The 25,678-nt window shown below is 51.2% G+C and overlaps 1 protein-coding gene and 2 long non-coding RNA genes across 9 annotated transcripts in view; 2 read left to right on the forward strand and 1 right to left on the reverse strand.

Annotated features, from left to right (window-relative positions):
- Positions 1–709: 709 nt before the first annotated feature.
- On the forward strand, positions 710–12,211 carry LOC109247272 (uncharacterized). The gene is made up of 3 exons (XR_008418739.1): positions 710–981; positions 6,401–6,562; positions 12,112–12,211. It is a non-coding gene; the product is annotated as an uncharacterized LOC109247272 (long non-coding RNA).
- LOC128774230 (uncharacterized) lies at positions 6,888–10,774 on the forward strand. Of its 2 annotated transcripts, XR_008418741.1 has the most exons (3): positions 6,888–8,053; positions 8,622–8,774; positions 10,628–10,774. It is a non-coding gene; the product is annotated as an uncharacterized LOC128774230 (long non-coding RNA). The 2 variants fall into 2 exon arrangements; XR_008418740.1 differs by lacking the exon at positions 6,888–8,053 and having other exon boundaries at positions 8,518–8,774.
- A 2,832-nt stretch (positions 12,212–15,043) lies between the features above and the next one.
- SPAG9 (sperm associated antigen 9) overlaps positions 15,044–25,678 on the reverse strand; it is a 131,693-nt gene continuing 121,058 nt past the window's right edge. For 4 of the 6 annotated variants that reach the window (XM_053893178.1, XM_053893180.1, XM_053893181.1 and 1 more), the window contains 5 exons: positions 25,247–25,360; positions 23,561–23,599; positions 22,439–22,615; positions 20,568–20,717; positions 15,044–18,636 (listed from right to left, as the gene is read on the reverse strand). In XM_053893178.1, coding sequence (XP_053749153.1) covers positions 18,521–18,636; positions 20,568–20,717; positions 22,439–22,615; positions 23,561–23,599; positions 25,247–25,360 — 596 coding nt within the window. In that variant the 3' untranslated portion in view covers positions 15,044–18,520. The remainder of the gene's footprint in view (positions 18,637–20,567; positions 20,718–22,438; positions 22,616–23,560; positions 23,600–25,246; positions 25,361–25,678) is intronic. The other 2 variants (XM_053893179.1, XM_019415756.2) reach the window with 1 other exon arrangement.

A 25,678-nucleotide genomic window follows, 5' to 3' on the forward strand; every position in this document is an offset into this window, starting at 1 on the left:
TCTGCGTACTGCTTCCCCGGGCAATGCTGAGCTTGTACACTTCCGACTCATGCGGTTTTCCGTATGTAATCTTCTATATGTATATTTAACTCCAATAAGAAAAAAATTAAGGAGGAGAAAAAGACACGCACCCTGGAGCAGGTTAACCCCACCTGTTTTTTCTGTGCAAAGGGAGGTGGTGGGCAGATGTCTACCGTGCCTGTGCTGTGCTTGCCCCTCATTGGTGCCACCAGACTTTCTCTCCCCCCGCCCCCATTTCCGAGACTCCCCAAGCTCCAGACTGGGGATTCTGGCTCCGTGAAGCCCCAAGGATGCCGGGAGCTCTGGGGTCAATTCCCAAGGTAAATGGCACCGTTACAGTTTAGGCCCTAGAAGCGGGCCTGGGGCTATCCCTCCCTGGCTGCCTTACCCTGGGCGGCCCTGCCACCAGCTGTCACAAGCCATGAGCTGGGAGGCAGGGCTTGGGGGACAGGCTTGGCGTGGGAGATGAGAGTGCAGGGGTACGGGCTGCCTGGGTCCCCGGGTTACGTCCACGGCCTCTCCGCACCTTGGGCCCCTGGGTGAGGCTGTGTTCGCCTCGGTGCCTCCCGCCCCACCCCCAGCAGAGAACACCTGCGTCTCCTCCACTCGCGGGCAAGGGCAGCCCAGGGGCCCCATGTGACCTTGCGCCTCGCCCCCAAAGATCCCTGCGGGTTGGGGCTTTGGGAGGCTAGGTTGCCACAGTCAGGGACCGAGGAGGGTGACCCGGTGAGGGGCGCAGATGAAGCACTGCCCTCTGGGGCCGGGCCAGGCACAGTTATTTATAACCACGGGTCGCCTTACCTCCTGACCTTCAGCTGGGGCCCGGCGAGCGGCAGCGATTAGCATCTCCTGCCGCCCATTATGAACAAACACCCCTGTGTGCCCGCCCCAGGCCCTGCAGGAAGCAGGATGTTGGCCGGAGCTGGTGCCCCGTGGCTCCCTCAGGTGAACCCGCCACGTGTGAGTTGGGAGAGGTGGGTGCGTTTGGGGGAAAGGTGTGAGAAATACTCAGAACTACTCTCGTCCCGTGGCTTCCCAGGTTGAAAATGTTGGTCTGCTCTGGGTGGCAGTTTTGTTTCTAAGAGGGGGCTCCCCAGCCTTGTCTGCTCAGAGGGCTTCCTCCTTTAGTGGGAAGGAGGCAGCCCCGAGACTGGACCCCCTCCCCCCACACGGTCCCTGGAATCACCTAAGATAAACTGCACGCCCCCGCAGCAGTGGCCCCTCGTTCCTCCGTGCAGCCGAGGCTCTGGGGAGCAAGTGACTGGCCCACGGTGACACGGCCACCCATGGCAGATCCCGCACTGCTGGCCGATGGGAAGTAGCTGGGCACCAGGCCCCCTGATTATGACAAAGGAGGCTGGGGTGGGGAGGGCCTCTCCATTCATGCGATACAGTTTTGCCGAGCACCTGCTAGGTGCCAGACACAGTTCCAGGCAGAAATCTTTCCCCCTGTGGAGCTGATGGTCTAGGGCACAAAGGCAGTGCCTGGAGCCACAGTCCAGGCAGCTGTTGCGGGTCTTGAGTCCTGAGGAGGGAAACTGAGGCAGGGAACAAGAGGGCCCGGGAAGGTTTTATCTCAACAGTGGGTCCCCTCCCCCTGTGCAGCTTCGAGTGACCCGCACCCAGGGCAGAGGGCGAACGTCTCGCACAACACCCGGTCTTGGCAGTCATCCTGGAGGAATGGTTCTGCCGTGGGGCTGGTTCTGCCCAGGGAAGGGAAGAACTGAGTCAGGAGGTTTGAGGGGGCTGGCGGTGAGGGAGGGAGGAGCCTGGGTGCTTCCTTCCTTTTCCACCCTGCTCTCAGGCATTTTGAAATACTTGGAAGAACTTCGGCTGTGTGGCTTGACCATCCCCTTGCCCTCTCTGGGCCACAGTTTCCACAAATAAGATTGAGGGGGGTTGGCTGGGATGAGCCGTTTCGGCTCTGGCTGCCTGGGGTCCTGGTCTAGGGACTCAGAGACTCTCCACTCCGAGTCTGGCTCCGTCTGTGAGTGTTCCTCTCGGCTGGAAGGGGCCCAAGGGCACAGGCCGGGGGTGAAAGTCAGGAATGGCCAGCTCTGAGCGGCTTGTGGTGGCCGGGAACCCATGCAGTGTGTCAGGAGATGCCGTGTGGGCACACGCATGTGTGCGTGCAGCCACACATGGGTTCAGAGTGTGCTTTCGTGGGTAAGTGGCTGAGTAAAAGACTCTATACATGGAGCGGGAGTGGGTATCTCGGTGTGTGTGTGTAGGACGGTTTCCGTGGGAGTAGAAAGGGGAGAGTGTGTATACAAGTGGGGGGGGGGCAAGTCACACGTACCTAGGTCCAGGTATATACATGGAGGTGTGTGTGTGTGTGCGTGTGTGTGCGTGTGTGTGTGTGTGTTGTGTTGGAGGAGTGGAGGAGTGTCTCAGAAGCTGGGGTTAGCTTGAGGCAGGGAGTGAAAGCCTGGAGGGGCCTCTCCCTCGCTCTGTAAACCCCCTCTGCCCACATGGTCAGCCTGTGGCTGACAGGCCCTGACCAGTCCATGAACTCAGGGTCTGGAAGAGTCAGCGGCTTTTCCAACCTCTTTGCCAAATGGGATGTCAGCACGGGGGCGGAGGTGGGGGGGGGGGTGCTGCAGGCTGGGGAAGGTGGCAATGACTTCATGACAACTGGCTGCCGAGCAGCTGGGGGGAAGGGGTGGGGGGGAGCCGGGGCCTGGCTGGGACGAGGAAACCTCCCGGGGATCCTCTACTGGGTGGAGGAGGCAGCCCAGCCACGGGCCCACGCTTCCTGGGGACACTTTGGTTGTTTTCGGGGGGGAGCTGTGGCTACACCAAGGCCTCGTGGGAGGGTGGGAGGGGGACCTCTTGAGCGAGCCCCCTCCAGGGGCGTTCACACATAATCCCATGGGCACTTACAGCAACCCCTGTGAGTTAGGGACTCTTATCCCTATTTTGTGGATGAGGAAACTGAGGCTCAGGCAGGCAAAGGGATGTGTCTGAAGCCACACGCCAGAGGAAGTGGTGGAAATGGCCTGGGAACACGGGTTGGTGTATTTCCTAGTCTCTGCCCCAGAAACAGAGGATGATGGGAGACAGGGAGTCCTTCACGTCGGCTCCTTTGTGGATACCTTGAAGTTCAGGGATGGGACCTTCTCGGAGTCCTCAGACCCAAGGCTCCTTATCCCCCCCAAAGGGCCTCCTTCTTGGGGAGGCTTTCCACACACTTGTCCACAATTGAGGGGGTGACAACACCCATAACCATGCAGGGGGGCCACCACAAGTAAATGGAAGCCTTTGCCAGTGGCAGACCCTTTCTCTGAGCACAGGCCAGAGGTCGGGCCCTATTTCAAGCAGAAGACCTTGGTATAGACCAGGCCGCCTTGACTCACAGGGATCAGACTTGCTTGGCTCCTTTGTGGGGTTGGAGGGGCCCCGAGATCACAGACACGGGGGTGGGTGCGAGCACTGTCTTTGTGCCCAGAAGCTGAGATCAGCTTTTGGGGTGCTCTTTCTTCAGCCATTTACTAGTTTCTCATAATAATAATAACCACCCCTGCCCAAGCTTTATAGTCCACAAAATACTTTCACAAACACTCTCTCACTCAATCCTCACGAGGAGTCAGTATACCCATTTTACAGAACGGACGGACGCTCAGGGAGGGAGCTTTTGAGACTAGTCTCAGATCACAGGCCGGGATGTGGCTGATGTTCCGGGTGCCTGAGGCTCTGTCCAGATGGGGTTCAAAGGGGCACGGGGACAGCCAGGCCGCACCAGTGACCAGCACAGTGACCAGACAGCCTGAGAGCTGTGTCAAGACCAGTCCTCAGCCTCCCTTCCAGCGAACACTGGGGCTGGGGGTGGGGGGAGGACGGAAAGCAGCAAAGTGCTGCATGGGAGCGGGAGAGGGTAGTGGTGGGGGGAGGGGGTCCCCTGCTGACCTTGGTCCTTGGGCCCAGGTGGGGACCGCAAGGGCCCAGTGGTTCCTGGAATGTGAGCCCACGGACAGGGTGCCCACTGCCAGCTGTTGCCATGTTCTCATCTGTTTGTGGCAAAATGAGAAAAATAAGGACAACATAGTGAGGTTTTCACAGAGCCAGACCCACTCGATGTGAAGCAAGGCCCTTTCACTTGTACTATATATTTTCATTTGTGTGCGTGCGTGTGCACGTGTGTATTTAAAAGGACCTTTCCTTTGACATGTCCTTTTAATGTCCCTAACTCAGCAAAATACAAACCTGGTGACCGTGTCAGATCCTAGGTTGTTTTCTGGAAATGTCAGTGCCCTGAGAAATCTGAAGGATGGGAGCCACCGGGCTAGCTCTGGTCCTAGGTGAGACCCCGAGTGGAGGGAGTTGTGTTTTCACTGAGGGACGATGTCTCAATGGCTGGAAAAACCCCGAGAGCGGAGAAGAGGTTGGGGTTCCTGCCCAGACAGCCCTCACAGCCCCGGAGCCCAGGCATCCCCAGGAAACCCTAGCAGAAGGAACATCTGAGTAGCCACACACGGAATTCTGAGAAAGGCCACAGGGCCGGTTCCCCGTGCCACACGCCCTCAGCCTCTTCTCTGACCTGGAGCTGGGAGGAAACATTCCCTTACCGCTCACCCCTGCCTCCCCCAGCCCCCCAAGGCCGGCTCCAAAATAGCCCAGGCCCGGAGGAGACGTCATGGGGCCGGCTGGCTGCCTGCCCCTTGGAGAGGACAAATATAGAGGGACACCGGACACCGACAGGAGACCCGGGACCTGGGCAGCCCCGTGGCTGGGGCGGTGTCTGCCCCCCTCCTAGCCCTGCACCCACTCACAGGCGGCTGGGAGGCCAGCGCCTCCAGGCCTGGCCAACCCACCCTGGGACGTGTCCCAGCAAGCCCGGAGTGGAGCCGGAGGCCGGCCCCGGGGGGCACCGGGCAGAGCTGGGTGTGTCCATGGGGACACGTCCTCTGTCCGGGGGTCTCAAAGCACTTTTATAAGCGTCATTGCCCACAGGCCCCTCCCAGGAGCAGGAGACAAGAGGAACCGGGGTGTGTCCCAGGTAGAACCACCCCTGCCCTGTGTTCTTTCCAGCTTCCGAAGGAGGCCAAGGCTATAAATGGGGGGGGGGGGGGGCGGAGAGGAGGGCAGGCGGCCGGGCCAAACCCCAATAAACTGCTGGTTGAATCGAATTGCAAATAATTAGTCCTGATCGCCAAAGCTGCCTCCACCCTCCACTCCCGGGAATTAAAGGTCAAAGGGCAGAGCTGCTGACGCAAATGTCAGGGGAGACTCGAGATTGGGAACAGCTGGGCTCCTGCTCCCGGCTCAGCTGCCCGAGGTCGCCGGCCCCCAGCGCCCTGGACATGGTGTCCCCCCACCGGCTGGGCCCGTGGCGCTCCCGGCGCCCTCAGGGAAGGGGGCTCCTCCGCTCCCTCTCCTCTTCGGGCTCTAAGGTCCCCAGAACTTGACGGGAGGTAAATCGGAAATTCCCGTGGTGTTGCCAGATGCCTGGGAACCTGGGGACAAGCAGCAGCTCGGAGTCTTGTGAGCCTCCCCTCCCACGCCTAAAACAAGGCGAAACCTCTTCCCCCTCTGCCCCGCTGCGTTCCCCTAGGTGGACCCTGTGGCACGCCCGCCCGCCGCACCTCCCTCTGTGCGGCAGTGGTGACCCCCAGCGGTCAGTGTGGGACTTGAACTTGGGCTCGGGCAGACCCCGCTGGGCAGCCTCAGCCCGGGGCTGGGGGCCAAGGGCTCTGGGGGTTCGATTTTGGTAAGGGGGCGGGGTTGCTGGTGTTTGGAGGTACTTTTGTACGCGCTGAACTTTCCTAATTGTACTGGATCTCGCCCTGAATGTCCCACTATGAGCACATGAGCATCAGCGTGTCTGAGAATGCACTATCATCTCGCCTTAAACCTGCCCCTCCTCCTGACTCTCCTGTCTATTAATAGCACCACCGCCCTCCTGTCCCTCGGGCTGCAAACCCAGGAGTCATCTTCCACTCCTGCCAGCACTGGGCTGGGTGCCTGGTCCGGCCCCTCCTCGCTCTGTGTTCCCTCTTCCATCCTTGATACTCATGGCCACTACCCAGTCAGCCGGCCTCTTACCTGAGCGACGGCTGCCCTCAGCAATGACGCTGGGCCAGACCTGGGTACGTGCCCAGCCCCCTCCACTGACTGGCTGTGTGGCCTTGGGCGAGTTACTGAACTTCTCTGAGCTCAGCGTCCTCAGCTGTAAGATGAGGATAGTAATCACAGTGCCTGCCTCCTAGAGCGTTGCATGAGTTATATGATAGGATGGACGTAAATACCCTGCCACATAGGACATGCTCAGTGCACGTCAGCTGTCAGAGACCCTCCTCCAGTCCAACGCCCCCATTTCACAGACCAGGGACCCGAGGCCAGAGAGCTGGAATGAGAACTAGCATCTGGTGTTGCGTTCCAGGTGTCTTTACAGCATGCGACAGAGCAGGGGGAGCGGAAGTTCCTGGAGTCTACAAGCTTCCCCACCACTGCCTCCGTCATCGTATTCCAGAACCCAGAACCAAAGGCCACCTCCTGAGTCCACTGGTCCCATCCACTGGCCTCTAGGGGCAGGTCCACCTGGGTAAGTGTTGAGGTCACTCAGTCATAGCAGGGATCTTCTGGAATGAGACAAGGCCAGGTCGCATCCAGTGGTCATGAGTCAGGGCAACCCATCTGCGAGCCGGTGAGGGAGGTTGCCCAGCCTCAGGGCTGCTGGACATGCAGGGGCGTGGCCACATGGGGGGGGGGCGCCTCCCACTGCCCCGCCCTCACGTCTCTCTCCCAGCTCACACTCACCCCCAAGGGGTCCCCAAGGGGCCTTCACAGCAGGCACCCCCCCCCCCAAAGGGAGGTGGGCCGGCTGACTCAGCCGGCTTTCCATCCAGACCGCTTTCTCTGGGAACAGTCACTCCATGAATGAGCCCCTGGAGCCCATAAACTTGAAACTGAGGGTGGGAGCCCTATTCTGGGGAGAGATTTTCAAGGGGGACTTTTACCCCCAAAGAGGCGGCAGACCATCCAGATTCAAACGTGGGCCTGTCCCAGAATCTCTGGACGCCTGCTGGGTAAGACAGCCGTTCTCCAGCGGGTGCGCGTCTGCTCCTGAGACATCTGGCAATGCCAGGAGACATTTTTGGTTCTCACAACGGCATGTGCTACTGGCATTTGGTGAGTAGAGGTCAGGAGGCCGCTAAATACAGAGAGGTCGCACAAGAGAGTCTCCCCCTGCCCCTCGTGTCCGGGGAGAGAGACCCTGGTCTCGGAGTCCTCTGTCCGCTGGGGAAGCCCCTGCCTCACCACTGCCTCGAGGGTTGAGGAAAGCAATGCAAACGTAGGACCCGGGACCAGGCCCACCTCCTGCCCTGTGTTGTTAGCAAAGGACCTTCCTGTCCTAAGGCCTTTTCTTGGCCTGGGACAGCCTAGCTCTGCCTAGGTGGGCAGAGGGGGGATGGGCACACATCCCGACCACCCTCTCACCGTCACAGAATTTTCTGCAATGCTTTTGGTGTTTCTGCTCTACCCTGCCTGGGGCAGAGTTTCTAGAACAGTCCATCCGGTGCTCACTTAAGCCTTTCAACAAAGAAAAAGCAGGCCATGGAAGGAGGAGCTCGCCCTCCTGGCATGTAAATTGTGTTGGAACCTGGGCACTCACCGTTTCTGCTCTCAAGCCTTGGGTCTCCCTCGGTCTCTTTTTAATCCATCCGCCCACCCCCTTCGCTTGCACTTGGGGGGCAGAGAGAGGGGAGACGACCGGAGGAAAAAATCCTCAGACTCAGCAGGGAGACCCCAGGCGGAGAGGAGGATTTGTGTCGGAGGAGCCCTGTGCAGAGGCAGGGGGATGACCAAGAAGACCTTTGAAGGTGGTGTGGAGCTGAGGCCAGGAGCTGGCCAGCTCACTTCAGCTGGCACCTGCCCTTCCTTCAGCCTCAGCGGCCGTGGGGTCAAGTGTCTTCGCTACAAAAACTGTTCCCAAATAAGGCGCTGCCGTCTCCCCTGAGACGGGGCCGGGGTGCCCGGATCAGAACCCTTACCCCCTGGCCAGAGCTCTGCTTTGCTGGTCCACCTGACTCAGGTAGAATAGCCTATGGGATTGCGTTTGAGGAGGGTGGGTCAGGCCAGTTGAAAGAGTGGGACCCTGTGACCCCCTTTCTGGAGGCCTCTTGTTGAGACTGGGGGATCCAGGGGATTCAAACCACAACCACCCCTCCCCTTCCCCCCACCTCTGGGTCTCAGCTTAAGGCACCTGTTCAATGTGGTGCGAGGAGGGAGTGGGTGTCGAGGGCAGACAGGGCACCACTACCTTCCAAACCCCAGCAAAGGTGTCAGGCTGGGATGTCTGTCTGGAAGCCCAGCTGACCAGAGGGACAAGCCCAGACTTGCAGCTGTTCCTGAACAGGAAGCGGCCCGGGGGTGGGGGGGTGGGGGTGGGGGCAAGCACTGAGGAAGGGCGGAGGCCAGACCCAAGGACTTCAGACAGGCTGAGTACCAGTGAAAGGGCCTCACGAAAGGGTCTGGACCATTCTCCAGGTAGGAGTACTCTCCTGCCACAGGATTCTCTTCTCTGAGGACACGTTTTTGTCTTAAGTTGGAAATTCCTTGCTGATGGTGGGGCACCCCGACTTTTCCCTTTTCTTCTGTAGTTTTGCTGTGCTGCTGGCACGCCTGGGAAACTGCCCACCTCCTCCCAAGCGCCCCATGCTCCTGCCTTCCCAGGGGTGCTGAGGCTGTGGACCATCCCACCTCCGACATCTTCTGTGAGGGCTCCTTGGCTGGCCGGGGGCATCCTGCCCAAGGTGTGATCCCATCAGGAAAGTTCTGGGCTCTGGCCCCTAAGAAGGGCCGGGCAGCCTGGTCGCTGCTTCGAGAACCCTCATCCCTCTGGCTGTTCGCACTCGCATCCAGCTTTCGCATCCAGCTTTCCCGCCATTCTCCACAGCCACAAGCCTTCTGCCGTCCTCCTGCCCCCACCAAGCGTGGCTCCCAGGCCCTTCCTCCGGCTTTGCACTGGGCCCTCTCTGCTGCAGCTTTGTGCAGGAGGCTGGGCAAGGACGGAGGAACTCTGAACGGCATGCGGGTGATTAGGAGTGGTCTTCCAGACCCCAGGGGGGTGAGGGGCAGAAGCCACCTATGGAGTCTGTTGGCTGTGGTTTGGGACATTCATAACCACCTGACAAGGGCCCTGGAGCAACCCTGAACACTCTCAGGCGTCGAACTCCCCAGGCCCGAGGATGGCAAATGCTGTCGCGAGATACCACTGTCCTCCAGACCCGTGTGTGTGTGTGTGTGTGCGCGCGCGCACGTGTGCATGGGGGGCCTTCTGGTGTAGAGCACCTGCAGGCCACGGAGGAGGCCGCAGCAAGGGACCTGGCTCCCAGCCCACCCAGGCTGGCCTCATCTCCTCCTTGGGCCTGCCCCCATTAAGCTTCAAGTCTCACTCTCCCCCTTGGCCACCAAGAGGACCCAACAGCTTCTTGCAACCACCTTTGGTGGTGGTGGTGCGGGTGGGAGCGGCCCTAGGCGGTCCCGATTCCTACCCTTTTGCTCCTGATGTTTAGAACCGTGGGGTGGAAAGGGATCCTAGAACTCATCTTGCCCAACCCTGTCATGTGACAGAAAACTGAGGGCCACCTGAAGCTGGTGGCTCCTCAGAGCAGTCTGAGACGGGGGAGTCCGGGTTCCCCGGCACAAGGTCCCTCGTCTGGATGCCCAAGGGCCAACCCCAGCAGTGGTGTGGGCTTGGAGTCGGAGTCCAGCCACACAGCCCTCTTCCTCTAATCCTCACCCCCACCGCTCCCCCTTTTCAGCAGCAGTTATAAAATCCAGGAAACAAATGTGGATTGATGGCCTATAAAGGGCTTAGTTAGTGCTGTGACCTGCTGAGTTATGTAACTCCCATTTATTATTGGCCTTGGCTGAAGTTTCTATTGAAGCAGCTCCCTAAGCTGACTCCGTGACATTTCCTTTAGCCTTATTCATAGGTGGCCACAGCAGAAATTCCTCTGTGACTTCAAAGGCCAACCATCAGTGGCGTGGATGCTTTCAAAACCCCCCTTCTTTAATCCCTTGGGCCAATGTTCCTCTCACCCGTATGAACCCCCCGCTCACCTCAGCGGTGGGCCCACCTTGCCTTCCCTTCGGGTCCCCAGCCTGTGGGCTGCCTTGGTGGGGAGGCTGAGAAAAGGGGTTTTCCTTGACCCCGGTGAATGAAAGAGCAACTCAGGGCTGTTGAGAATCAAGAGGCAGCCTCGTAGAAAGAGCCCTGAACTAAGGGTCGAGAGTTCTAGTCAGATCTCTGCTATCGGCGTAACAGCCACTCTGGGCCCCAGCATGCTTGTTAGGAACGGGAAGTGTTTACCTTATCTGTACAAGGTGACCCGCCCCCCCAGTAGGCACCTTCCTTGGTCTGGGTTGGCCTGGGATGAGGGGCTGGCAGTCTTTCTCTGGGTGCTGACACACGCGAGGCTAACACCAGCGCGATGCCACCTTGTGTTCGAAAGGGAGCAGAGCCCAGCCTCTCTTTCAAGGCAGCTTTCCAGAACAAGTTCATTTCCCATGCCCCCACCCCTTTTCTGCTCTGGGCGGAGGGGGGGGGGGCGTACTGGGAAGCCCAGGACCCAATTGTCAACGCCCACTTCTTCTCCCCCAGGTGATGCCAGAGAGGCCCCAGGGAGAGTCTCTCTGAAGGCTCACCTGCCGTCCTAAAGTAGACTCTTCCCAGGTTCAAGAAGGAAAAGGTAGACGCTCCAGAGAAGCACGGCACCCAGAGAACTCAACAATTTCTGTCTTCTTTTTATTTAAAAAAATAATTTTTTAAGTGTTTACTTATGTTTGAGAGAGACACACAGGGTGTGTGTGGTGGGGGGGTGGGGAGGCAGAGAGACCCAGACAGAATCGGAAGCAGGCTCCAGGCTCCGGGCGGTGAGCACAGAGCCCGACATGGGGCTCGAACCCAGGAGCCACAAGACCCGAGCCAAAGTCAGACGCCCAACCGACTGAGCCCCCCAGGTGTCCCTGTTTTCTTAGTTAAGACAATAGTCCTCCCACTCACAGAAGTAATGCCTTGACACCTCAGAGACAAACTGATGCATCGAATGAAGCGGCTGGTTTGTACCTGGTGGTACAGGTTATAGGAATTCCCTCCATCAAGGGTCTGGCGGGGCCTGAAGGCTACTACTCATCCTCATAACTGAAACTGCACGTGGTACAAATGACTTGCCCCTAGAGAGGTGTCACCTTGGAAGAAGCCTTGGAGTTCATCCAAGCCAAGCCACGGCTCTTAAAGGAAAACTGAGGGCCCAAGGCAGGAGATGACTTTTAATGGATCAAAGGGCAGAGAGGGGCTAGAATGAACAATTTTGTATTGCGACTTGGCTTTTGAGATGCTGACTTTGGGCTCGCGTCCTATCACGCCAGAGGGGTCTTTGGAAGAGAGGGCTGTCCCCGGGGCCCCAGAAACAGGGCCTCAATATGGGGCAGAATGGTCTGATAAACCCTCAGTTGGGCAAAGCCCAAGACTCTAGATCAAGTCTCTAGATCAGCCCAGCTGCCCGGAGGCATCTGCCCAGTTTCTGCCAGGCTCCTCTAGGAAGGGCAAATGCTGGAGATGCCACTAAGCAGTGGCGTCTTTTCTGGTTAAAAACAAACCAAACTTCTGGGGTGCCTAGGTGGCTCAGTCAGTTGAGCGTCCCGACTCTTGATTCCGGCTGAGGTCATGATCCCAGAGTCGTGGGATCGAGTCCCGTGTCAGGCTCTGTGCTGACAGCATGGAGCCTGCTGGGGATTTTCTCTCTCCCTCTCCCCCGCTTGCTCTCTCTCGCTCTCTCTAAAATAATTTAAGGGGCGCCTGGGTGGCGCAGTCGGTTAAGCGTCCGACTTCAGCCAGGTCACGATCTCGCGGTCTGTGAGTTCGAGCCCCGCGTCAGGCTCTGGGCTGATGGCTCGGAGCCTGGAGCCTGTTTCAGATTCTGTGTCTCCCTCTCTCTCTGCCCCTCCCCCGTTCATGCTCTGTCTCTCTCTGTCCCAAAAATAAATAAAAAACGTTGGAAAAAAAAAATTAAAAAAAAAAAAATAATTTAAAAAGTTAAAAAAAAAATAAAAAAGTCAAACTTGCTCCTGTTTCCCTATTTACAGTCCCAGGTAACCTCCCCAACACAGAAATGTAGACTGCCTACAAAATAAAAAGCCTGTGTCCACAGAAGCAGAACAGGCCAACAACAGGTGGCAAAAGGCACAGATTTGGGGGGATTCTGTGTCTCCCTCTCTCTGTTCCTCCCCTGCTCGTTCTCTGTCTCTCAAAAACAAATAAACATTAAAAAAAATAATAATAATGAAATAAAGAAACAGAATGGGTAAGTGACTAGTGAAAGGTCAAAAATTAGGCAACAGTAGACCCAGAATTCACACCCAGGTCTGGCTTGAGATCTGGTTCTTCTCTCAACACGCCTGCAGTGGCCTCGAGGGTGGAGTCGTCTGGTTACAGCCTCAGTGAAGACCCGAAGCCTTTACTTCTGTCAGCTGGACCTGTTTACCAATGGGCAAAGGGCCCCTCCCAGGGCCAGCCAGGCCTCTGGATCACCTCATTTACTTTTATGAGTAAACACCTTCAGAAAGTGCTATTAGATGTTACGCAAATGCAGGCTAGTCACGGTAACATCTGAAGGGTCGGGGCTTGTGTGTGTGTGTGTGTGTGTGTGTGTGTGTGTGTGACAAGATAGCCTGACCGAGTGGGAGACGAAATATCCCCTTTACACTCTTAAGGTAGCAGTAAGTTCAAAGTACCCTAAGCTTCCAGTATCCATGAACCAAAAAGTACAGAGTAATGGGCTGAGCCTGGGGTGATCACGCCTGCTGGTGGGTCACCATGTGCTGCTAAGAACCAGCTAAGAATGAATGAAGCTTTCTGCTCCTGGAAAACAGATGTGTCTGAATCCAGATGGGCTTGAGCTCCTCTCAAGCAGCTGTTCCCGATGGAAGGAGCAGAATCACCCGGTATCTGTTTTTCCAAATACTCCAATAGAATAGGACACTTCTGACGGGAGAGGAAGAAGGAAGCAATTTCTGGAACAAGCTCGCGGGTGAGCCTGCCCGTACCCCTGCCCTCCTCCCCCCCTCCCCCCAGCCTGGCGGGGGGGTGGGGGGGGTGGGCAGAGCTGCAGCTCCTACAGGAAGTTGCTGGTGCCCTAAGGCAGGGGCTTGGTGCTCTGCCTCTCCTTTGGGCCTCAACTCAGATCAAATCACAAGTACTTTTTGTCTGTGGCTAGGAGCCAGTGTTCTGCTGGGACATAAAGTCGAGGAGTGTCGTTCTGATAAATTGGACATTTTAAGAAATTAAAATATCTGGGCCTCCCGGGGGACTGGGCAAAACCCTGGGTGTGCAGGCAGGCGGGTATGGTTGGTATTTGTACAGACAACAGACCAAGGCCAAAGAGCCAGAGTCACGGAAGCAGAGGGGGCTGGAGCCAGGGCTTTTTCAGATCACCTGGATACACCACCCTCCTTTAACATGTGACAGACCGAAGGTCCGCAGGTGTTATTCCTCAGCAGAAGCCACACATCACACTTTACCTGTGACGCCTCACAGATGCCTGGGTCCAGGCCCAGCAGAGTCCAGTTCAGTATTCAGGGGTGGAGTTTTATGCCTTTATGAGTGTTTCTGGGGTGCCACGTTAAATAAAGTGACTTGCCCAGGGTCACTGTAGGGGTAGAGCTTGGACAGGTCTAGAGACTTCTTTCCCACTGTATACCACCCAAGTCTCTAAAGGGAAGGAGTTTAAAACCGAACTGTATTGGGGTGCCTGGGCGGCACAATCTGTTAAGTGTCCGACTCTCTGTCCCGGCTCAGGTCATGCTCTCACGAGTTCCAGCCCCACACAGGGCTCTGCGGTGACGGTGTGGCACCTGCTTGAGATTCTGTCTCTCCTTCTCTCTGCTCCTCCCCAGCTTGTGCTCTCTCTCTCTCTCAAAATATGTAAATAAACTTAAAAATAAAACTGAACTATATTATTATGAGTATTTAAGACATTCCGAGAAGTCCCTCACTGCAAAATCTTTCCTAACAAATTGGCCACTGCAGAAAATTAAGCCCGTGCCCTTTGTGGTCACCAGGGCTCTCCTGCCTACACAGAATGGGAGAAGCCTGGGGGCCTGGTGAGGGCGAGCTCGGGGCTTAAGCAGTCTCTCTCCACGAGGGCCTGAAACACAGTTTCCCCACAGGGTGGGACTGCCGGCCACAGTTCCCGTGATGAGGACAGTGTTCCAGTCCCGTTCCCCCAACAAAAAACTACAATGAACGTGTCCTTTCCTGTGCTGCTCCCCTGGCTTCTCACCTGAAGCCTGGCTGGCTCAGTAAAATGTCTGAATGAGGCTGAAAAGAATTCATAAGTTTCCAAAACAATGACTTGGCAGGCCCCGGAGGACTGAGGGGCAGTTGGGGAAGGTCCTGTCAAGCAGGAATGAGCCAGGCTATTAGTTATACTCTAGGGCATCCAACCTCAACTGGATGGACGGCTGTGCCTTCACCGAGTGAACTGTCCTGTTAATATGCTGATCGGGGCTACTTTTACCGTCACGTCAGAACCCCGCGTTTCTTGTAAACAAAATACACCGGATTGGACTGAATACCACTGCACTGAATGTGGGTTCACATCGTGCTACCACATGATTAGTTTTATAATCATCCTTCCTTCCAGAGTCTCTCCCAAGCAAATGGGTCACAAGTAAGCACACTGTATTATTAACATCTACATTACAGCCTGCCTCTCGTTACTGAGTCAACCTGGCAAATGGTATGCCTTGTATCATGCGTGGGTTGTTACTCAGCACGCCCACATTTCTAGAAAGCCCTATTGTCTATTACTCACATCTCATTTGAACATGTGAGCCGAGCAGACACGTTCTTCCTGCATTCCCCACTGCTCACCTTCAGTCAGTGTCAAAGGGTGACAGTCCTCACCCTCAGAAATGCCCTGTGTGATGGGGGGAGATGATTAGACTGTTGAATAAAAACCAAGTCCAGACCCCTAGGAAAAGCAAAAACAAAACAAAATACACTGGACCTCATACGTGTTTCATATACATATTTATATATATTTCATGTACAAAGTTACATTCCGAACCCCAGGGATTCCATAATAGAAATAAATACCGAAATAACTACATTGCTAAGTGAGCTTTTTGCTCATAGAAATGAAGCCTCAGCCTCTAAGAGACAACAAGTGGGACACTCTAGAACCCATTTCTCAGATTATAGAGGCCAGTAAAAGTCTGGATAAAATGTCTAGGACAAAAAAACAAATTCAGAACATAAAATGGTTAAAATATATTCAAATATATTGAGAAATGTACGACAAAATTAATAATAAAAACTTAATTTTTTAAGAGAAAGAAGAAGACATTTAGTGTTACAAAACAGCGTCACCCTGTTAGAAAAGCACTGATGATTTCCACATTTAATTCTCTCTTCTCTACTCTTCCCATGTTACAAACGGGGGCCAAACGAGTCCCTTTCTCAACATGATCAATTAAGAAGAGCCCTAAATCTGGTGGAGTCCTTTGGTAACGGTCATAATACTCACAAGGAAATAAATATTCAGTTCCACAGCATTTGCAAGAAAGACGCACATTCTTTAGGACAGTTAATATTATGAGACAATTGTTTTGCTTTGTTTTGTTACTAAGGCAGCCTATGTTAAAGGGTCTATTCTCAAATGTAGTAAGACCTTTACAAGAAATGAACAATACAGCAACTGAGAGAATGTATTTTCATCTTTTCTATGCAAACACACTTCATTTGAAAAGTTATGTGCTGCATACTTTGTGCTCAAAATGTTTTACACTCTCAACAAGCTGCATCTATTAAGATATCCCTTCCTGTTTAAAAAATGTAGATCCACACAGGTTGGAGACAAACACTCTCAAAATGGTGTAGTTCTTCAAGAACATTCTCCCTTTGCCTCCCAGGGATTTTAACCTGCATTTCATAGTAAGCATCGGGTTGGGGTATGTGATACTGACATTTGTGTAGATTAGCAATGGTCGAGCGTCGGCAACTTCACATGGTTCAACCTCATACATGACCCGCGCATAACAAAATGAGAAAATTCTCGGGTATCCCTTATTTCTTCCAACAGGGGCAATACATGTATTTTTTACATGGAGAGACCAACCCGAGGTATTCAAGCCTCTTCTCTACCCTCGAGTTGGAAGCTATAGGCAGTGTGCACCAACGCTTCGCTGCTCGCAAGAAGCTTACATTTTGGTTCTTACCAAAGTGAATGTTACCACCTTGACCAAAGTGAACGTTACAAGAATATAAACCTATTGTTGGGGAAAGGGAGGGGAAGGGGAGTAAAGTGATCTGCAGAAGATACTTAAACGATATTACAATTATATAAGGACAAGCCCTTAAAACAAATTGTACAAGCATTTCTGTACTCTCTCTAGTCCCTGATGTTAATTAACAGGGCCACAGATAATCTGACGGCTTTAGATAAAATAGCTACACCCCTATACTAAAGCCAGTAAGAACAATTAGAACCACTGTAACATGTACGCATTTTTCATCTTTTAACTCCTGATTTCCTAAATTACATTTGATCACACAAACGTGTACAAACTGAACAGCAAGTGGGGTCTGACTCTGGGATGTTTATTTCTTGGGATTAAAATTCCCAAACACTTTGGTGTCTCCTTTTTGTGAATTTATACAATTCCTCCCCCAAAATGTTGTAATGACGTGGGGATTTTTTTAGGTAGTGCCCAAAGTGGCTCAGATTTAAAATAAAAATATAGCTGAACGCTATGAAAAGGGGGCCTAAGTTTTGGTGCCTTGAAAAAGTGACTAAGTATCTCGAGCAAAAAAATCAGCCTTTCGCTGCAGCTTTTGCCAAAGGGGGTTCCTTTCTCCTGGCCATCTGAAGTGGCCACCGCTTCATCGTGTACACGATGTGCTCACAGACACATCGTGGCGCAGGGGATCCAAAGGCTGCCTCCGGCTCATTACATCCCACGTATTTATCAATTAGCTGAATCACGTAGATGCTTGAGGACAGCGGCACGCTTTTTACAAATACCTCTGCGTGGCAGCTCAGAAACAACCAACACCCGGTGCTTCCGACCACTTACACAGTCTGAGACCTGACCTGTGTTTGCTTACTTTTCCTTCAAGCACTCCTTCTGGGGATCGGGGGCCCTTACTCAACAGGTTTATATTTTTAAAATAACACTTAAATTTCCATTTAGCTTTGCTTAAAGAAATGGTAAATCACGCATTTTTTCAAGAAGCTCGCGAGGGGGAGAACTGCAGCGTGATGGTCTTTAAAAACTTATTAAACAAGAAAATCCGTGAAACCCGGACTCAGCTTTTGAAATGGGTGTTATGAGTAAAAAGATAAACATGTCAACTCTTACTTTACGGTATCTTGGCCTTGTCTTCTTCCCCTTCATCGCCTTCCTCTTTGCTGGTGGCATTTTCATCTCAAAAGGGCACAAAAGCTTCAAGGTGTCACTTACATACAAAACATCAAGTGCTAGTTGTTCTGTGGTTCTACACAGAACCAGAGAAAATACTGTTTCTAATCAAGTCCCTCCTTCAGTTCACAGGCCACTGTATCACGGCTGCTGCTTTACTCTTGTGAACCGGCAAGAGCAGTCCCAGCACAACTGGTGAACAGGTGAATGTTTTACCTGGAGAAACCTTCCCCAACCACCACCATCCATTGATACAGGAACCCAAAACACAATTTCCTTAAAGACAAATCCTCCCACTGCTGAAGCGATCTTCTGAGCCGTATCAACGATAACCCTTTCCGACATGTCAGTATGAAAACGAGGGAGACTAGTCTCAGAAAGAATCATCATCACAATATCCAGAGAGCAGGCCTCATAAACTGTAGAGCTCTAATAAGTCAGAAACAGGAATCTTTTATTTAAATAGTGTAGTCTTAATTTCTTCAATATAAAACCCCCCCCAAATCTGATGAAAACAAGGTTTTATATACCATATATAAACAAGATTTGTCAGATTTGAAAGTGAAAGTAATTTACAATTAGCTTTTAGCCCCCTGGGACACTTAGAGACCTCCTGATAATCCACCTGATACTAGTTTGTGTCAATTTTATAATACACGGGGAAGACTATAATTGTACCAAATGGTCTAGTTCCACTTATCAAGTGTTCCCATGGATGCCATTATTAGCGACAGCTCAAAAGTGACCCCATCAAACGAAGTGAGTGACATCAGCTGTGGCAGACTGAACCACATCTGGATTGCTTCCTAGAATTCAGTTTGCAGAGAGTAAACATTCTTTGATTTGTTCATAACGTACTGAAATCGCCCGGAACACTGGTGCAGTAAAACAGCTAGTTCCTGTATTGTTACGGGAAGGACAGGTCTTGTGATAGAAAGTTAACAGGAAAAAAAAATGCTCACACATTATGTGGTGAAACTGATTTCACAAAGAGAGCATTAAATTAAGGGGAAAGGGAAAATAAACCATGCAGAAGAGACAGCTTCCCTGTCTCCACCGGTTTCCTATGTGCTCACTCATTGCCGTACAGCACTTGCCACACTATCAGGTGACTCCTTTCTGCTTTGGCGACAGAAGGTTCAAGTGGAAGATCCTCTCCAAGAAGTTCTGATTCTCCACCTTCATCACCTGGGGGGCGATAAGGAGACTCGGGTTAGGTGGAGCATGGAACACGCAAGCCCATGTACAGGTCTGTGAACGGTGTGCACAAAACCCGGCTGACTCCGCTTCCAGAGCACACAGTACAACACATACCCTGGGTCAGAACCTTCACTCGCCCAGCTTCTGAAAAGGCGAATTCATTTTTCAGACCACAAGGATAAAAGTGAGTTCACTATACTACATTGGAAACTCACCCCAATACGTCTGCACGCTGACATTAACAGAAATGAGGAGAAGCCAAGAAGTCAAAGCCATCCAACCCTCTGTCGATCCAAAGGGACAGGGTCTACTCTCATTTATTTCAAACTGAGAAGTGAGACTAAATGGGACTATAAATGTGAAAGCGTGGAGATGGCGCCCACGCACCCAAACTAGCTACATCCAAACAACCCCTGCTTGTCGTCGGTGACAGTAAAGCTCTCCCATCAGAGACAACCCATAAGAGCACACAGAAACAGAAACTGCCTGTTTCACATACTCCTAGCAGTAGGAGACAGCAGATTCGCCACTCACTGTACTGAGATACTGAGTTTTTGGGTTTTTTTCTGTTTTTAAGATTTTATTTTTAAGCAATCTCTACACCCAACATGGGGCTCGAGCTCGCAGCCCTGAGATCAAGAGTCGCACGCTCTAACGACTGAGCCAGCGGGGCACCCTGACACTGAGCTTCTTCAACCCATGACTGTCAAGTTTAGGACAGGTAGTGAGCGGACAGTGTGGTGATGAAGAAATGCGACTGAAGTCACAGACAGGCTATAGGTTCTCCCAGAAATAGCTAAGTGAGCTCGAGAAATGAGGTCCTGATCAAAGACACTGCTCTCCAAGGCCCCGTGCAAGCAAACCATACTCCTCTCTCCAAAGGTGCATCATCAGGGGGCGCCTGGGGGGCTCAGTCGGTTAAGTGCCTGACTTCAGCTCAGGTCATGATCTCACGGTTTCTGAGTTGAAGCCCCGAGTCAGGCTCTGAGCTGACAGCTGAGGGCCTAGAGCCCGCTTCCGATTCTGTGTCTCCCTCCTTCTCTGCCCCTCCCTTACTCACGTTCTGTCTCTCTCTCAAAAATAAACAAACATGTTGGGGCGCCTGGGTGGCTCAGTCGGTTGAGCGGCCGACTTCAGCTCAGGTCATGATCTCGCGGCCCGTGAGTTCGAGCCCCGCGTCGGGCTCTGTGCTGACAGCTCAGAGCCTGGAGCCTGTTTCAGATTCTGTGTCTCCCTCTCTCTGACCCTCCCCCATCCATGCTCTGTCTCTCTCTGTCTCAAAAATAAATAAATGTTAAAAAATAAAAATAAAAATAAACAAACATGTAAAGAAAATAAAAAAAAAACAAAAACAAAAGCAAAGGTGCATCAGCGGTGTTGCTGCAGCAGAGCAGGGCTATTCTAACCAGCTGAACAACTGGTCTCACGGCACAGCCTCTTTGGCGGAACCCTCCCTACTTCTGGCCTCAGGGGCCAAGACACACCGCCCACCTGCTGTAGTTCTGTCACGTGTCTCCCCGGAACGTCAGCGGGGCAAAGAAAACATCGCTACCATCAGCCGGGAACAGGGACGGGAACAGGGACGGCGGAAAAGCACCTCAAGGTTTGCATGTTTCTCTGCAGGCCAGACTCTCCTTTACCCACCTCCTCCCACAGCAAGGTCAAACTGTGTGCTGGGGCATGCTTTAAAAGACTCAAGACACGATCTAAGAACGTAAAAACTCTGGTCTGGTTTTTACATTTAAAAACGTTATGCTAGGGGTGCCTGGGTGGCTCAGCCGGTTAAGTGTTCAATTGTGGACTTTGGCTCAGGCCATGCTCTCGTGGTTGGGGAGTCTGAGCCCTGGGTCGGGCTCCGTGCTGGCAGCACGGGGTTACAGAACACAGTGGAAACCGAGCTCCCAGAACCAACGACTTACCCATTCGGAAGTCAATGTAGCCCTCTCCTCCACTGATGACGAGCATAGACTTCAAGGACGTCTGGCTGCCAGGCTCCTGTGCAGATGGCCCTGCTCTGTCACCTGTTAGATCTGTGCCACCACTGCCACTTTGTGGACTGATGACTTGACCTATTTGTGCCAGAAAAGAAGTGACTATTACTTACCACGGACTGGGGTGGGGGAAGGCTCATTTTCTCTGAATATTTTCAGAAAGTTGAATAAAAAGGTAAATATATTATGATACAACCAAAGTATTGGGAATGCCAGAAGCCTCTACGTGATCAGAAAACACCTATAAGAGTCATAAGAACCCAATTTGAAAATCTAAGTAGAGCCATTTTGCGCCAAAGCAGGAATGGATCCAAATCCATTATGAGACCTGTGTATGGCCAGGCAGGCCTTAGCTGGCTGCTTCAGAGTATTACAATCTACATCGTTTGATCTGAGGGGCTCCAGAAAAGGTACATGTGCATTTGTGTAAGACACTGGAAAAGGTCTTCAACTTAAGTGCTAGGAGTTTGGATATTCATAATTAATATTTAAATGTATTTCAAATCCATGGTTTTCCTCTCATATTTAAGAAAAATACATCTTATTTGTAATTTAGATTAGGCAAATAAATTACTAGTACATGTGCCATTTACTCTAAAGTTTAAGTTGTAAGGTCGAATCTTTGAGCATGAAATGGGACAGAAACCCTAGGGGGAAAACTTCCAGGCATGGGTCCTGCTTGCAGGTGGTCAGTCACATCAGTTTAGTATCGTCAGTGGGCAGAACATTTGTCACCGGATATCACCACTACGCCTCTCACCTACATGGTGCTTTATAGTTCTAGAGCACTTTCATTAATTTTCACCACAAGTGAGGTGAGCAGAGCAGAGATCAGTCACATCCACTTAGGAAATGAGGACCAGAGGAGCACCTGGGGGGCTCAGTTGGTTGAAGGTCCGATTTCGGCCCAGGTCATGATCTCCTTGTTTGTGAGTTCGAGCCCCACGTTGGACTCTGTGCTGACAGCTCAGAGCCTGGAGCCTGCTTCAGATTCTGTGTCTCCCTCTTTCTCTGCCCATCCCCTGCTTGTGCTTTGTCTTTCTCTCTCTCTCAGAAAGAAATAAACATTAAAAAAATTCTTAAAAAAGGGGGCGCCTGGGTGGCTCAGTCGGTTAAGCGACGGACTTCGGCCCAGGTCATGATCTCACAGTTCGTGAGTTGGAGCCCCACGTTGGACTCTGTGCTAACAGCTCAGAGCCTGGAGCCTGCTTCAGATTCTGTGTCTCCCCCTCTCCCTTCCCCTCCCCTGCTCACGCTCCATGTCTGTCTCTCAATAATAAATAAATGTTAAAAAAAAAAAAATTTAAAAAAAAAGGAAATGAGGACCAGGCGCAGAGGTTAAGTGACCTGCTCAAGAGAACTACGTGAGCAGCAAGGCAGGGACCCCTAGCCTGCTGCTCTTTGCCACAATAGTGCTACAGGCACCGGAGTGTGTTCTCCATCCCTTCCTGTACACAATTCTGATGACAGGGGCTTCCTTCTAGCCATCTCCTTTATTAGGCCACGACCATTTCTGGTACCCTGCGGTGACAAAATAGTACCACTGCTTTTCAAAAGCAAGCAAGTCTCTTACATAAAAATCAACAAGTTCGTCTTGGGGGAGAGAGGAGAGATTCCAAAGCAATTTCATTCAAATATCCCTATAGTGCTTTATCCATTATAAAAAACCTCCAATTATAGAACTTTTCATATAATATATTGGAATTATCTGTAATACCAGTACTTAGCATTAGGCTAGGTAGTGGACCAAGGGATAGAAATAATTACATGCAACTTCTCGACAGAATAATCTAACCCACCTGGGACTGCCACAAAGAATTTCACTGCGTCCCGGTGCCCGTGGAAGCAAAGCTGGGCATGTGCCATTGAACAATAGGGTATGAATGTCCCCGGAGTCACTTTATCGCTGTTTTCATCACCATATACGCGGATTACACTTCCAGGACGATTTCCTGGTGCTCCTGAGGTTTTATTTGCTGCAACAGAAAAACCAAATACCAAATATTTCCCCCTAGGAAACAGTGATGATGCAGGATGTTACTGGTTAATCCTTATGATATTATCTAAAAGCTACAGCCAGTTGAGATAAAAACAAGGGCAGCGATGCCAACTCAAGACAAAGCTGGGAAAAAAAAGATAATATAGCATGCTAGTTATTTTTAAGTACCTCAGTAAATGGAGTAGGGGATTTTGCCAGTCTAGCAATAACTAAGCTTACTTTTTAAACATATCTATTAATTAAAAAAAAAAAAGGCAACATTTAAAAAAAAACCAGATTTGAATCTTAGGAATGTCTATTTTATGTTGTTGTTGTTTTTTTAATCCCCGTTTTAGAAGACTAACCAGTTACACAGTTTAAAGTAAATTTGTACATTTTTCAATAAAAATTTCATAGTCTACCTTCTGATTTTTCTCCCCTGTGGTAAGAATATCTCTCTTGGGAGGTGGGTGGTGGGTGGTAAAAAGCTGTGTTTAAAGGATCCAGCCACGACAATAAGGTGGCTTTTCTTTATACCAGACTGATGGTTTGCTGCATTATTTTAGAACAACCAGACTCACAAAACATCCCCATTCCATGGGCCAGTAAGTGAATGAAAGAAACATGGCTGGTAACAAGAGTAAACAATGGAGATTAATGACAGTTTTAAGAGATGTTTCGTGTTTTTACTGGAAGGAAAACAAAGTCCGAAAGAAAGTTCAGCTGCAACAAAAGATGATAAATACACTAAGCCGCTGAGCAGTAGTTTGGTGGCCGTGTAACAAATATTAAAAAACAAAACGGACAGGACACCTGCTGCGATGCAGTGACTGCGAGTGGATGGCATTTAAGAACATTCAAGAGGGCATCTAGAGCCAGAGGACAGCCTCCCAGTGGCCATCAGAAGCCAGGAAGAAGAGCTGGGTTCAGGATCTGCACTTACCCCTCAGCCCCAGTAAGCGTCCCTGGTGGAGGATTACGGCTACAGTGAGAGAGGAGGAAAGGGACATGGAGAGGCGCACGGCAGGGGACAACACCACCATGAGCCTCCACTCTCGCGGCTTCTCTTCCAGCTGCCAGCTTGGCACTCCAAGCTCCTGACTACACTAACAAAGTCCAGCTTGGTATAATACCAACACGAAAAGTTCTTACCAAAGCCTCTGTAGAATATCTCTGCTCAAAAAGGACAATTTGATTTACTGGGATTTTGCTTTTCTTAATTATAAAGCAATTTCAAAGAAGAAGAACTTAACAGAGAGCACTTTCTAAATGCTATTATTTCCCCTTTTCCTTTAAGAAATCCTGTTCAAGCAGCACCTGGGTGGCTCAGCCGATTGAACGTCCAACTTTGACAGCTCAGGTCACGATCTCATGGTTCGTGGGTTCAAGCCCTGCATTGGGCTTGCTGCTGTCAGCATAGAGCCTGCTTCAGATGCTCTGTTCCCCACCCCCTCTCTGCCCCTCCCCTGCTCACTCTCTCTCTCAACACTAAAACTAAATACACATTTAAAACAAAGAAGAAGAAATCTTGTTCAAATGGCTTTGCTAAAATGGAACTCTCTTTTACAAAGAACTGAAATGAACTCATGTAGATTTATAAGTAATTACAGAAAAGACTGCTGGGATTAAGAATTTAGATTCTTCAGAGGCACGTGTATGGCTCAGTCGGTTAAGCGGCCGACTCTTCAGCTCAGGTCATGATCTTGCATTCTGTGCCGATGGTGCAGAGCTTGCTTGGGATTCTGTCTCCCTCTCTCTCTGCCCCTCCCCCTCTTGCTCTCTATCTCTCTCTCTCTCAAAATAAGTAAAAAGAAACAAAAAAGAAAAAGAAAACAAAAAAGAATTAAGGTTCTTCAAAAGCTCCAGATAAACCACCTTCCACACCTCCTGTCTGCCCCCTGAAGAAAGGTAGGGAAATTCTGGGATGTTTGTGTATGGACTTAGGGCACTTGTTTTCAAAACATTCCCTGCCCATGAATTCTGTAACACAAAAATGCTCACTGGATGAATAATCAATGTAATGGAACATAATATGAAAAACATACAATGTATACTTTGTTCACAAAAGTAACAATAATGAAACATAATCTAAAAAACATACAATGTTCATTTGTTCACACCATTTACACATACAGGAGAGAAGGCTTGTCTCCAGCATAAGTGCTTGCTTGCTGACCTTAGAAACTTCCCACAACATTTTCTAAACCTCAAATAAACCGAGTAGAAGTAAAGTAACAGCTGGAGAGATGAAACACCAGAATGATTCTAGGCACTGGTTCCGGATATTGATGTATTAACACTGGAAGAAAGCCGGACTCCGGACTCGAACCTTCTTCTAAAGGAGGAAATAGGACTGGGATTCCTGAATTGAGAAAAGGAGCTTCTTGCAATGCAACGTGTTTAGTTACAAATGTTGGTCCTGATGCAGGGACACTGGTACTCGCTACAGTTTATAAGTTTTGTATAAGTAACGAAAGGACAATAGTTAGGTCTTTGTCACCGGCTTGATTTTCTGAATTACCACAGATTTGCCAATGCCAAAACCATTCCTTCTGCCTGAATTCTGGACACAACTACCTCCTGCAACTCTTCTGTCTGTACTGTGGCATTCAGCTAAAAATATACTTACTTTCTGTCAATGGGATGGAGATAATGACACCATTTCCTGTCCCCACCCACAAACGATTGCAAGACACCATAAGAGCTGTGATCCTCACAAACGAGAAGCCCAGTTTTCCAGTACCTGTAGAGCAGGGGGGAAAATTTTTATTGAGAAACTAGAGCAAATGATGTTTTAGGTTCCAAGCCCCTCACAGAATGGCTGGATTAACACAAGAGACGGGAATGTCGACCAGAGCTGGTTGGATGTTTCCTGAAGGTGCACATCAAAGCACATTTTCAATGGGCTTTACAACACCTGTCTGATAATTCACGGCTAACGAAAAAAGAAAATTCGAAAAGTGGCTGACATCAAATTACCATCCAGAAAGAAAATTCTGTTGATCAGGAGGTAGGACACAAGATTTAATTAGGGAGCTGCAAAACCCAAACTCCAAACGAA

This window comes from Panthera pardus, unplaced genomic scaffold (genome assembly GCF_024362965.1).
Source record: "Panthera pardus isolate Hobbes unplaced genomic scaffold, ASM2436296v1 HiC_scaffold_3, whole genome shotgun sequence".
Taxonomy (NCBI): domain Eukaryota; kingdom Metazoa; phylum Chordata; class Mammalia; order Carnivora; family Felidae; genus Panthera; species Panthera pardus.